The 15312-nt window shown below is 32.7% G+C and overlaps 1 protein-coding gene and 1 pseudogene across 13 annotated transcripts in view; both read right to left on the reverse strand.

The window, feature by feature from the left end:
* The window catches only part of ATRX (ATRX chromatin remodeler), a 261805-nt gene that overhangs the window by 125114 nt on the left and 121379 nt on the right, over positions 1 to 15312 (reverse strand). For all 13 annotated transcript variants that reach the window (XM_039849234.1, XM_039849215.1, XM_039849209.1 and 10 more), the window contains 2 exons: positions 9082 to 9184; positions 7568 to 7786 (listed from right to left, as the gene is read on the reverse strand). In XM_039849234.1, coding sequence (XP_039705168.1) covers positions 7568 to 7786; positions 9082 to 9184 — 322 coding nt within the window. The remainder of the gene's footprint in view (positions 1 to 7567; positions 7787 to 9081; positions 9185 to 15312) is intronic.
* Positions 11846 to 12283, reverse strand: LOC120591670 (60S ribosomal protein L37a-like; annotated as a pseudogene).

Consider the following 15312-nt stretch of genomic DNA (forward strand, 5'->3'; position numbering starts at 1 on the left):
AGAAAAATCACCTGGGATCTATATGAACAAGCCATACAACTATGGAGAAATCCAAAAAGCACTCTGCAATGGCAGAAGGTAGGATAGGGCAAGGATGAGGGGCTGCCAGGTCCCAAGTGGCTGACTGAGACAGAGGTTGCGGCAGCGGCAGACGCCTCTTAAAGGGGCCTCATCAGTAAGCGGATCTTCGCGATGACGAACCCGCTTGCTCTGAATACCAGTGTCTGTTTGGCTGCGCGCAGGGGGCACCAGGGACTTACAGGGAGAGATTTTCGGAGTGAGGGCCTAAACAAGACGCGCTAGGTACAGAAGTGCGCCAGCATCCATTGTTCCCTGTTGAGCCCTCCCCGCTACCAGTGCACCAGACACAGGGCCGCCATAACTGTGATGTCATCAAACTGGATAACAGAGGTTGCTCCACCCAGAGGATTCCCTGAAATCCCTCCTCCCCTAACTTGTGGCCCCACCCAAGCCACATCCAGGGGTTATTCTCAGTGAGTCAGGTGCTCCTTGCTGAGACTCATACTGTTGAAGGCAGCTGATCTCGGTTTTTGATGTGGCCTTTTGAGGCAACTATAAGCACAGCATCTGTGGATTGCTTGCTGAATCTTAGAGGTGGCCCTGGAAGGCTAGAGGCTTGGGCTAAACTTGGCTTGCAGCTGAACCCCTCTCAGGACTGTGCCACTGGACAACTGCTTCACAAATCCACACTAATGAAACCGGGAGACTTAGGAGCTTTGCTTCATACATAGAAATAGACTTGGAAAGGCACTCAAAATGGTAAGACAAAGAAGCAGAAACCATATGAGAGAGAGAACAGAACAGAGATCCAGATATAATGGAGTCAAAGTAATCTAACAAGTGCATAGTTCAAAACACTGGTTATAAAGATACTCAATGAACTTTTGGGAAGTATAGATGAATTCAGTGAGAACTTCAACAAAGAGATAAAAAACATAAAAGTGGAAATGGAAATTATAAAAGGGAACCAGTCTGGAATGAAGAACACATTATCTGAGATGAGAAGTATATTAAATGGAATAAATGAATAAACAAAGCGAATAAAGAAGAAGATCACATGCCCTATCTAGAGGACAGGACAGCCAATCAGGACACTCAATCAGAATGGCAAGAAAAAAGATGCCAAGACTATAAAAATAATTTAAGAAGGATAAGGGACACTATTAAGGCTCCAAATATTCGTCTGATCGGCATAACAAAAGAAAATCAAGACATTGAACAGCTGTCTGAAGAAATAATGATGGAAATCTTCCCTAACCTGGTGAAAGAAATGGACATAAAACCCCAAGAAGCTCAGAGAAATCCTTCCAAAAAGCAGGGATCCAAAGAGGCCCACACCAAGACACATCATAATTAAAATGCCAAAGGTTAAATACAAACAAAAAATATTAAAAGCGGCAAGAGAAAAAAATAACTACATATAAAGGAACACTCATATGACCGGCAGCTGATTTCTCAAAAGAAACTATGCAGGACAGAAGGGCTTGGCACAAAATATTCGAAAGGATGAAGACCTAGGATATACAACCAAGAATAATTTATCCAGCAAAACTATCATTTAGAGTTGATGGAAGATAAAGAGCTTCCCAGACAAAAATAAACTAAAGGAATTTATCACCACCAAGCCAGAATTACAGGAAATGTTGGAGGGACTTCTTTAAAAAGAAAAAACATGTATCAAAAACAGGAATAAAGAATGGTAACAACTACATTCCTATCAATAAGTACCTTAAATGGAAAAGAATTAAGTGTTCCAACCAAAAGAGAGTAGCGGAAAGGATAAGAAAACAAGACCCCTACATATGAAAAGGAAGTGAATGGAAAAAGACTGCTTTGATAAACCTAGAAGGTATTTAAGTCAGACAGAGAAAGATAAACACTATGTGATTTTACCTATATGCAGAATTTAAGGAATAAAAAGAACAAACCAATGAAAAACAGACTCACAAATATAGTGGACAATTTGGTGATGGACAGAGGGAAGGGGGATTTGGGGGACTGGTAGAATGGGGTAAAGGGTTAAAGAAGTACAAATTAGTAGCTGCACGGCATAGGGAATGCAATTAGCATTAATACACTGGCTAAGTGGAGGGTCAGGCAAAGGAGGGAGCAATTCAGGGGACCATTTTACTAACTATATAGATGTCTATCCAATATATGGTATACTTGAAACAAATTAAAATTTAAAAAATTAGAAAAAAAAGTACAAATTGGTAGTTACAAAATAGCTATGGGGATATAAAGCATAGCATAAGAAATATAGTCAATAATATTGTAATAACTATGTACAGTGTCAGATGGGTACTTAGATTTATCAGGGTACTATCATTTTGTAAATTACATAAATGTCTAATAACCATGTTGTATAACTGAAACTAATATCATATGCCAACTGTAATTTAAAAATATCTATTAAAAGTAAAATTGCATTTGAAGAAATTAAACATTCATTTATAATTACGAAACAGAAATAATATATTTAAAATTACTAAAATGGTTTTTATGTAAAATTAAAATGACTATATGTAGAAAATCCTCATGAATCCACAAAAATGCTACTAGAACTAGTAAGAGAATTTAGCAAGGTCACAGACCGAAAGGTCATTAAATCCTTGAAATTTCATTTGACATAACATCAGAAAACGTTAACTACTTAGGGATAAATTTAGCAAAATATGTACTAGATTTGTACAGTGAAAACTACAAAATACTGCTAAGAGAAATAAAAGGAGAACTAAATAAATGGAGAAATATATTATATTGATGTAACATTAGACAAAATACTGTTAAAATATCACTGATGTAAAGATCCAACAGAATCTGAATAAAAGTTCCAGGAAGACTCTTGTAAAAATCAACAAAATCATACTAAAATTTATACAGAAATGAAAATAACTAAAAATATTCAAAATAAATCTGAAAAACTGAAACAAAATTTTAGTAGTTATAGTATCTGATTTTAAGTCTTACTATAAAGTATCAGATTACAGTAACCAAGACAGTGTATTAGCTTGATAGACACGTATATCTATTAACTCATAATTATATGATCAATTGATTTTTGACAAAGATGTGAATGTAATTCAATGGAGAAACAAGTCTTTTCAACCAATGGTGCTAGAATAACTGTTTATACAGGAAAAAACATGAAATTTTACCCATACCTCACATATTATTTGCTCAAATTAACACCAAAGGGATCATAAATTTAAACTTAAAAGTGAAAATTTCATAACTTTTAGAAGAAATCGTATAAAAAAATGAATTTGCAACCTTGAGTAATGATCATAAAAACAGGACACACACACACACACACACACACACACACACACAAAACCCCAGATGGTGGGATTTCATCAGAATTCCTAAATTCTGCTTTTTGAAAGACACCATTAAAATTTTTTAAAAGGCACGAAGGAAGAAAATACTGTACAATACCTAGACATGAAAAAGGACTTGTATACAAAATATACAAATAACTATCACTGCTAAATAAATACAAATACGTCCCACGAAAACAGCCAATGATGTAAATGAACATATTACAAGGATATACAAATGGCCATTTAGCACATGAAAGGATGTTTAACATCATTAGTTATCAGAGAAACAGAAATTAAAATAACAACAAAATACCAGTACACATCTATTAAAATGGCTAAAATTTTAAAAGCTTACAATAACTAATGTTACTAAGGATATGGAGAAATTGGAACTCCCCATACATTGCTGGTAGAAATTCAAAATGTTGCAGCCTCATTGGAAAACAATTTTACAGTTTATTATAGTGTTAAACACACACAAACACACACACATACATGAAATTGAATCAATTAATTAATAAACTTCCAAAGCAGAAAGCACCAGGTCATATGGGTTCATTGGTGAATTCTACCAAACATCTAAGGAAGAAATTATACCAATTCTCTACAATCTCTCTCAGATGATAAAGCAGAAGTACTTTCAGCATTACTCTAATACCAAAACCAGACAAAGATACTACAAGAAAACTACAGACTGATATCTCTCATGAACATATGCAAAAATTCTCAACAAAACATTAGCAAATCAAATCCAAAAATATATAAAAAGAATTATACAAATGACCAAATGGGATTTATCCCAGGAATGGAAGCCTGGTTCAACATTCAAAAATTACTATAGTCCCTTCACATCAACAGGCTTAAAAAATCACATGATTATATCAATAGATGCAGAAAACGCATCTGACAAAATCCAACACCCTTTCATGATAAAAATTCTCGGTAAACTAAGAATAGAAGGGAACTTCCTTAACTTGATAAAGATTATTAGAGACCTGCAGCTAACATCATAACTTAATGGTGAGAAACTGTAAGGTAAGAATGTCCCCTCTAATCATTCCTTTTCAACATCATACTAGAAATTCTAGCTAATGTAATAAGACAAGAAAAGGACATAAAAGGTACATGGATTGAGAAGGAAGAAATAAAACTGTCTTTGTTTGCAGATGAAATTATCTTCTATGTAGAAAATCCAAAAGAATTAACTAAAAAGTTCTGGAACTAAGTGATTACAGGAAGGTTGCAAGATATAAGGTTAATATACAAAAACTAACTGCTTTCCTATATACCAGCAATGAACAAAGGGAATTTGAAATTAAATTTAACTATGTACATACCATATGGCCCAGTAATACTACTACGTTTCCAAGAAAAATGAAAACATATTTTCACACAGACAGAAACTTTTATAATATCTTGGTCATAAGCCAAAAATAACCCAAGTGTCCATCAACAAGTGAATGGATAAACAAATTGTGGTTTATCCACACAATGGAATAGTACTCAATAATAAAAACAATGAACTATTTGGTACACGCAAACATGGATGAAACTAAAAATTATTACTCTGAAAACTATTACATAAGAACATACTGCATTTCACTTCTATAAATCTTTGAAATAGACAAATCTAATCTATAGTGATAAAAAGTAGACCACTGGTTCCCTGCAGCTAGGGATGTAGGTTTGAGACTGACCAGAAGGTATGATCAAAGTTTTCTACATCTTAATTATGGTAATGTCTACATGGAAATACCATTGATAAAGCTCTGATCATAAACTTGGTATGGGAAATATATAACATAATTGGTAGCTACACAACTATATTAAATTTCTTGAGAAAGTTTACTTAGGTTAAACCATTTCGAGTAGCGAAAAATGGTGGATTGAATGTACTTTTTTACTAAAATTACATGAAAGAACAAAAAATGTTATAATCACATAAGTACAAAAGAAGAGGAAGTTCCTGGCAGAAATGAAATGTCAACAAATTTGTGAAAGCTAGAAGGCACATGATATAACAGATTACAGAAAACTGAAACTTAAGTATCTATAGAGAAGAAAACCAACAAGAATTGATATTCTTCACAAGGTTCAGGAATAGGAGGTACCAGTTAACAAAAATAGTTATGGAGAGGTGAATAATAAGAGCAGAATTGGTTGAAAGGCTAAAGAAGGAACAATTAGACCAAATAACCAAATTAATTCATTAAAGTCAAGTAATTACCCAACTTCGAAAATTCCTGGAAGTAAAGTACATGGGAAAATAAAGATCCAGAGAACAAGAGGGAATTCTCAGAATAGTGAAAACAGATGAAGTCCAAGTAGAAGCTAACCAGAATAGAGTAGGAAAACAAGGTTCCATCAGTTGCATTTCAAAGAAAAATACTAGAACTGATTAGTTACCTGATGTGTTTGAAGTTATTGAGGAATTTTAGGTTTTTGCTGGAAAGATGGAAAATGAATTCATCATAAGTATAGAGAATAAAACCTGAAACATTATTAACTCTAGGAAAAGCAAACAAAATGTATATATGAAGGAAAGTAATCATTACACAATATGGGTACATACTTGTGCATATGTGTGTGAGATACACATGCAGTATACACTATGTAGCCCTGCTGTGAATATTTACATAGTTATACTGATACAAAAACTGACTAATGATTTAACCAGAAATGAAAAAGAAAAAAAAAAAAAAGAAATGAATGTGATATAATCACACTGAGAGAATGCAAAGAGGAAACTCTACCTTTGGTGGGTAGTATATGAGAGTTAACTCCATAACTTCCATAATAATGGAAGGAGAAATGAAGAAATAGCATTATAAGCATATCAGGTGGAAACATACAGGTAAAAGCAAAGAACTAAAAGAACTGAGAGTAGTTACCTCTCAGTAGAGTTCAGGTAAAACAGAAAATTGTTATTTTTTCAATATAGCTGCAGAGTAATATTAGATTTTAACAAAGCATACCTATTCAATTTAATAAACATTAAAATTTAATTAAAAAATAAGGATGATAAAACTACATGGAATATGTTAATACGCATTCAAACTGTCTGAAATAAAAGGCAGAGGAAGATACAGCATGTACCATATAGTGACTGCAGTCATGTGAAACACATGTATGTATACTAACAGAAATCAGAATAAAACAATAATATAGGAGCTTAACGTCTATTTACCAAATTGTTGTTTAAATTTTTTAAAAGAAATTGACATCGCAGAAAGAGACAACCAGATTTAAAGTATCTCTATGTGAGATGCAAGAGGAAGTATATATTACCACTCAAGTATTTTTGCCAAAAAAAAATAAAAATAACTGAATCTAAATCTGATCAGGCCTCTATATTCAATTAACAGGTTATAAGACATACAGGAGTCAATGAAAATACAACAAAGGGATGCAACCAGCAAAACTCAGAATATAGGAAACTTTAAACAAATAATCTAGTTTCTTAAATAAATGTACTATAATATAAGGAAAAAAAGAGGATGTGAAGGAAAACTTCAGATTAAAATAGACTTAAGAGACATAGCATCCAAATGCAACATAACATGTATTGAGTCCTTCCTAGGCTTATGCTTCACACCAACTATTTTTAGAAACCATTACACAATGTCAGGAAAATGAAGGAATTCTAAATAATTAGATATTTGATTATATGGATTTATTGTTAGTTTTTTCGTATAATAATGGTACTGTAGCAATGTTTAAATGGTCTTTATCTTTAGACATTACGAATTATATAGAGAGAGAATGATATGATTTCTGAGACTTCAACAAAATAATCTGAAGGTAAGAAAATAGATGAAACAAAATTGGCTATGTGTTGGTAACTGCTGAAACTGGGTAATGGGTACAAAGAGATTTATAATATTATTCCCTCCATCTATACATGTGCTTGCAAATTTTTACAATAAAAAGTTTATTTAAAAATTGAAATCCTTTATGGATTTAAGCAATAATTTTAAGACGTTTTTCTACCCAAGATAAACACAATCATGTTGGTGAATCTCAACTCTTCCCAAGTACTTAATTCTATTAACATAGCCTAATGACGATTTTTAAGTTGCATGAAATACTGCTAGTAGAGAAAAGCAACTGTCACTAAAAATCTGTGGTTGATTACAACATTCTATTTATAAAATACTGAAATGCATCTATGAATCTGTGAAAGTCATATGTTAAAAATAAATCATAAATAAAAACTGGTTTACCTCTCTCAATTTCTCTCGCTCACGTTCCCTCTCTGCAATACGTTTTCGCCTCTCTTCCTCTTCCTTAAGAGCATTTTGTGTTTCTGTTCTTAGTTTATCATCTTTAAGAATCTTTCGAATTTTCTTTCTGCCTTTTCCAGGAGACTTGGAATCATCATTTTCATCTTCTTCTTCTTCCTCTTCCTCTTCCTCGTCTTCTTTATCTCCTTCAGAATTACTCTATGGAAATTAAACAATTAGAGGTAAATACAACAAAATTGCCTAATTTATCCATTTCATATTCAAATAAATAATATACCAAGAAAAGGTGGAAACATACTGAAAACAAACAAACCAAAAATAGGGCAAGGGACAGAATAGACTTTTCTCTAAGGAAGATATAGAAATGTTCAATAAGCACATGAATAGATGCTCAACATGATTAGCCATTAGGAAACTTTAAATAAAAATCACAAATGAGATACTGTTAGGATGGCTATTTTTAAAAAAACAAACAGAAAACAAGCATTGGTGAAGATGTAGTGAAACTGGAAGCCTGATACATTGGGAAAAGAGTGTGATCATTCCTCAAAAAAGTCAAACAAAAAAGTTAAACCACTTCTCAAGTTATAACCGAAAGAATTAAAAGCAGGGACTCAAAGAGGTTATTTGTACACCCATGTTAACAGCATTATTCAAAATAGCCAGTGATGGAAACAACCCAAATGTCCATCAACAGATAAACGAATAACACAATTTGATATACACATACAATGGAATATTATCCAGACTAAGAAAATTCTGATACGTACTACAATAATGGATGAAACTTGAAAACATTATGTCAGTAGCATAAGTCAAACACAAACTGACAAATATTATATGACTCCACTTATATGAGCTACCTAAAAATAGGAAAATTCATAGGCATAGAAATTAGAATAGAGGTTATGAGGGTCTGGGAGTAGTCGAGAATGGGGAGTTACTGTTTAATGGGTACAGAGTTTCCAACTGTGAATGTAAATAAGGCCACTGAACTGTACACTTAAAAATGATAAAGGAGTTCTTTTAAAAAAATGAACCCTCCCAAAAGAATAGTATTGACAGAATAAAACATATTATAGAGAACTTGTATTTTACATAATTCTGTTTATATATAAGAAACTCAAATTGGCTAACTTCATTGCTAGAAGAAATTTATTCCATATGAATTGTTATTTGGGATAAAATGTTTTATGTCTTCAGAAAATAGAACACTTCACATCAATTCTATAGCTCTCAGAATATAAAATAATGAATTAGAACAACTTAAAATTTTCATTATATTTAGTTAGGAAACAGAAAAAATTTATATGTCAAAATTAATACTTCTGCATATTTATACATTCACTAAGTCAATCCTTCCACAAAAGTGTAATAAGTAAATAAACCAGTAAAATTTGAAGAACGAATGGAATAAAGAAGAGGTAATAACATAGCTACTTCGGTCCACTGTACCAGTTAAAATTCAAGCACACGGTAAATGTCATTATTACCTTGTTTTCACTGGATGAATCTTCTTGAACCTTAATGCGTCGCCTTTTCTTTTTCTGTTTATAACTCCGCTGATTTTCTTCCAATTCTGCTTTTTTTGCAGACCTAAAGAACAATGAAAATACAAAATAAAATACTTCATGATGAATTGCCTTAAATGAATTATTTACTATTTTAGAACTGCTTTAGCTTTGTGTACATTCCTAAAAAAGTTAGAAGAAAAGAAAAAGCAAAATATCTTCACTAGGTTAAAGAGGATAGCCTCAATTTTAATCCAATGATCAACATTTTAAGTTACTCAAAGAAGAGATCTGGCACGAGTAACAAGATGGATGGAGGAGCTTTAAAAATATAAATGGCCAATATACACATAAACATATTCACCATCTCTTTAAAAAAAAACATTTTAAAATTTGGATACTATTTTCTATCAGCTCACATAAATTAAAAACAAAACAGTAACAACAACTTTTGCTGAGAAAACGTCTTCTGGGATTAGAAACTGCTACACCAAGTTACATTAATCCAGACAATATGTTTCAGGCATAAAGGACAGACACACAGATTAATGGGAAAGAAATCAATGTCCACAAACAAAACATTACATTTATGGTCAAATGATTTTCCACAAGTGCGTCAAGAAAATTCAATAAGGAAAAGAGTCTTCAGAATAAATTGTGTGAGACAACTGTATGTGTACATTCAAAAGAATGAAGTTAGACCCCTGTCTTGCACCATATGCAAAAATTAACTCAAAGTGGATCAAAAGCCCCAAATGCTATTGTTAAAAGAGACTTCTATAAGAGTTTGAAAATATGTACAAGTCTTAAAACTGCATAACTTTGACCAATGTCACTTTAAGAAATTTACTCTAAGGAAATAATCATAAAAATGTGAATACATACTCATGCATCTTAAGTATGTACATATGTATACGCATGTATATATATTATTATAAGTGTTATAATAAAAACATTTCTGTAATTCTATATTTGTGAGCATGCAAAATTTTTTAATTAAAATTATTGAGGTGACATTGGTTAATCAAATAAGATTCAACTGTATCATTCAACAATACATCATATGTATATTATATTGTGTATTAACCACCCATAGTTAAATTTCCTTCCCTCACAAAATATTTGACCCTCTTTTATCCCTAACTATGTCTCCTCTCCCCTCCCTCACTTCCCTCTGGTAACCACTTCTACTATCTATGGCCATGAATCTCTGTTAGTTTGTCATGTTTATTTGTTTGCTTTCAGTTTTATATCCCACGTGAGTAAAATCATGAGGTTTTCAACTTTTCCTGTCTGACTTATTTCTCTTAGCATTATTATCTTGAGGTCTATCCATGTAGTTGCAAATGGCATTATTTCATTTTATGGCTGAGTAATATTCCATTGTATATATGTACCACAGCTTCCTTAGCCAATCATCTATTGTAGGATACTTTGGTTGCTTCCATGTCTTGGCCACCATAAATAAAGCTTCTATGAACATCAGGGTGCATATATTTTGCAGATATATATTTTCATGTTTTGAGGGTAACTACCCAATATATGGTAGCTGAAAGAAACTGGACTTTGCGTGGTAAACACACAATAGAATGTACAGATGTCAAATTATAATGTACACCTGAAAACTATATAATTATATTAACCAATGTTACTCCAATAAACTTAATTTAAAAAAAAAAGAAACTAACAAAAATCTTAAAACAATCTCACCTTATACATAAAGGAAATAAAAAAGGAAGAAGAAACAATGCCTAGTGTCACTAGAAGAAGTGAAATAATAAAGATAATGAAATAATAATGGAAATAAATGAAAAATAGTAAATATCAATGAAACTGAAAACTAGTCTTTTGAAAAGATAAACAAAATCGATAAATCTTTAACCAGACTCATTGAGAGAGAGGACTCAAAATTTTAAAATCAGAAAATAAAAAGAAGTTACAACTGACTGCACAGAAATTCAAAAGTTCATAAGAAAATACTATGAGTAATTAATTATGTGTAAACAAATTAAACAATTTGGAAGAAACGGATAAATTTCTGGAAACATACTATCTTCAAGATTGAAACAAGAATAAACAATATCTGAAAAAGCTGATTTCTACATACAAAATCGAATTGATAATCAAAAATCTCCCAACGCACAAAAGTTCTGGATCACATGGCTTCACAGGTGAACTTTACCAAATGTTCAAAGAATTAACACATATCATTTTCATACTGTTCCAAAAATTAAAGAGAAATGAAGGTTCCTCAGCTCATTTTACAAGGACACCATTATCCTGATTCCAAAACCAGAGAAAAGACATTAAAGATAAAAAGAAAAAAGATCAATATCCTTAATGAACATACATGCAAAAATCCTCAATAAAATATTAGCAAACTGAATTCAGAAATGCATTATAAAGATCATACTCTATAATCAAGTGAGATTTAATTCTGGGATGCAAGGCTGGTTCTTTATCTGCAAGTCATTTAACATGATCCACCACATAAATAAAATGAAGGATAAAAATTATATAATCATATCAACAGATGTAGAAGTGTTTGACAAAATCCAACATCCATTTATAATAAAACCTCTCAGCAAAGTGGAAATGGAGGAAGCATACCTCAACGTAATAAAGACCATGCATGACAAACCTATAACTAATATCATATGCAATGGGGAAATGCTAAAAGCATTTTCTTTAAGTTCAGGAATAAGACAAGGATGCCCACTTTCATCACTTTTTTTTGTTGTTGTTGTTGTTACATAAATTAACCCATTTATTATAGGCTAGCAATATTTCAAATTGTGGAACATCTACTGGTCTTTCAATTTCCTCACTCTTCTGATGGCAGACTTTACTGTGACAGCAGAAGTGGTGTTGTAGGTCCAGGCACCACCAGCTACTGTTTTCATGCAGAAACCACAGTGCCATCTCCCCACAGCTCTTCTCTTCATTTTGGTTTTGCCACAGAAAGAGCAAGTGTACTTGGCATGTTAACTCATTTCAATTTTCTTCACCATTTTCCTGAGGGAGGCGCCATAACAGGTCCTGCATTTCCCATTGATTCCAACCTTCTTGGTGCATTTAGCCATGTTGCTATCAACTAGGTCAGAACCCACAGAGCCCACTTTCATCACTTTTATTAAATATAGTATTAGAAGCCTAGACACAGCAATGAGTCAAGAAAAAATAATGGCATCCCAGTTGAAAAAGAAGAAGTAAAACTGCCATTATTTACAGATGACATAACATTATTTATAGAAAACCCTAAAAATTCCACCAAAAATGATTAGAACTGATAAGTGAATTCAGTAAAGTAACAGGATACAGAATTAATATTCAGAAACGGGTTGTATTTTTATACACCAATAACGAAGTATTGGAAAGAGAAATTTAAAAAGCAAAGCCATCTACAATTACATCGGAAAATAATAAAATACCTATGAATACATTTGACCTATATTCGGAAAACTATAAGACTTTGAAGAAAGAAGTTGAAGGAGATACCAATAATGGAAGTATATACCATGCTCATGGGTAGGAAGAGTTAACATCATCAAAATGTCCATGCTATCATATCAAAAGCAAGCTATAGATTTAATGCAATTCCTATTAAAATACCAATGGCATTGTCCACAGATCCTGAAGAAATAATTCTAAAATTTATACAGACCCACAAAAGACCCCAAATAGCCACAATACTCTTGAGAAAAAATAAAGTTGGAGTCATCACACAACCTGATATCAAACTATACTACAAGTCTCTAGTATTCAAAATGGCATGGTACTGGCATAAACACAGCCACATAGATCAGTGGAACAGAATATAGAGCCCAGAAATAAACCCATACCTATATGGCCAATCAATCTACGACAAAGGAGGCAAGATTATACAATGAGGTAAAGACAGTATATTCAATAAATTCTGTTGGGAAAACTGTTGGGTAAATGCAAAAATATAAAACTGGACCACTTTCTTATACCTTATACAAGAATAAATACAAATGTATTAAAGATCTTTATATAAGACCCAAATCTGTAAAACTCCTAGAAGAAAACATAGGCAGTAAACTCTCTGACACTGCTTTTAGTAATATTTTTCTGATATAGCTCCTCAGGCAGGGGAAGCAAAAGAAAAATAAATAAACGGGACTACATCAACCTATAAAGTTTTGGCACATCTAAGGAAATCCTCAACAAAAGAAAAAACGCAGTCTACTAAACGAGAGAAAATATTTGCCGAAGATATATCTGATAAGGGGTTAATATTCAAAATTTACAAAGAACTCATACAACTCAGCTCTAAAAAAAAAAAATTCCAATTAAAAAGTTGGTGGAGGACATGAAGAGACATTTTTCCAAAGAGGACATACAGGTGGCCAATAGACATATGAAAAGAAGCTCAACATTACTAATCATCAGAGAAATGCAAATTAAAACCACAATGAGGTATCACCTCAAGTCTGTGAGAACAATTATTATCAATAAATCAACAAACAAATGTTAGCGAGAATGTGGAGACAAGGGAACCCTCATGATTTCTTCATTTCCTATTTGGATGCCTTTTATATCTTTCTCTTGTCTGATTGCACTCTCTAGGACCTCCAATGTTATATTGAATAACAGTGGCGATAGTGGACAGCCTTGCCTTGTTCCTGATCTTAGAGGGAAGGTTTTAATTTTTCACCATTGAGTGTAATGTTGGCTGAAGGCTTGTCATACATGGTCTTTATTATGTTAAGGCAAATTTCTTCTATACTGATTTTTTTAACTGTTTTGACCATAAATGGATAATATATCTTGTCGAAGGCTTTTTCTACATGTATTGATATGGTCATACGATTCTTATTTTTTAATTTGTTTACATGGTGTATCACATTAAACGATTTGCATATGTTGAACTATCCCTGTGCCTCTGGGATAAAGCCCACTTGATCGTGTTGTATAATCTCTTTAGTATGTTGCTGTATTCGGTTCGTTAGTATCTTATTTAGGATTTATGCATCTGTATTCATGAGAGATATTGGTCTGTAATTTTCTTTTTTGTGTTATCTTTACCAGGTTTTGGTATCAAAGTAATACTGGCCTCATAAAATGAGTTGGGAAGTACTGCCTCCTCTTCGATCTTTTGGAAGAGTTTGAGGAGAATAGATATTAAATCTTCCTTGAATGTTTGGTAGATTTCACTGGTGAAGCCATCTAGTCCTGGACTTTTACTTTTTGGTAGGTTTTTGATGGTTGTTTCAATTTCCATACTGCTGATTGGTCTATTTAGACTTTCCTGTTCTTCTTGATTCAGTCTAGGAAGATTGTATTTTTCTACGTACTGGTCCATTTCTTCTAGGTTACTAAATTAAGTGTTAAATACTTTTTCATGGTATTCTTGTATTATCCTTTGTATTTTTGCAGTGTCCGTTGTAATTTCTTCTCTTTCATCCCTGATTTTGTGTATTTGTGTCCTTTCTCTTTTTCTTTAGTGAGTCTAGCCAGGGGTTTGTCAATTTTATTAACCTTCTCAAGGAACCAGCTCTTTGTTGCATTTATTTTTTCTATTATTTTTTGTGTGTGTTCAATTTCTTTTCTTTTCTTTTTTTGTGTGTGTTCACATTCTTTTCCATGGCTGTCCTGAGAAATCTGCTTTTTCATTGATTTTTGACAATTTTAATATAATGTGTCTTGGTGAAGGCCTTTTTGGGTTGAGATAATTGGGTGTTCCATTGAATTCTTGAATTCCAAGCTCCAGCTCTGTCCTTAGATTTGGGAAATTCTCGTCAACTATTTGTCTGAAAATGCTTTCTAATCCCTGATTCTTCTCCTCTCCTTTGAGAATTCCCATTTTTCTTCTGTTTCCTCTCCTCATGGTATCAGCTAGTTGTATTTCTTCTTCATCCTTTTTCATTTTTTGCTTTCTCTCTTCTTCCTTCTGAGTTCTTTTTATTATTAAGTTTATTAGGGTAACATTGGTTAATACAATTATATAATCATCAGGTGTACATTATAATTTGACATCTGTATATTCTATTGTTTGTTTACCACCCAAAGTCCAGTTTCGTTCAGCTACCATATATTTGATCCACTTTGCCCACTTCACCCTCTGCTACACTCCTATATTTGATCCCCTTTACCCACTTCACCGTCAACCTACCCCCTTTACTTTGTCTACCTCATAAGATTTTCAACTTTTTCTGTCAGGCTTATTTCGCTTAGCATGATTGTCTCGAG

The sequence above is a fragment of the Pteropus medius genome, unplaced genomic scaffold (genome assembly GCF_902729225.1).
Source record: "Pteropus medius unplaced genomic scaffold, Ma_sr-lr_union100, whole genome shotgun sequence".
NCBI classification, from domain to species: domain Eukaryota; kingdom Metazoa; phylum Chordata; class Mammalia; order Chiroptera; family Pteropodidae; genus Pteropus; species Pteropus medius.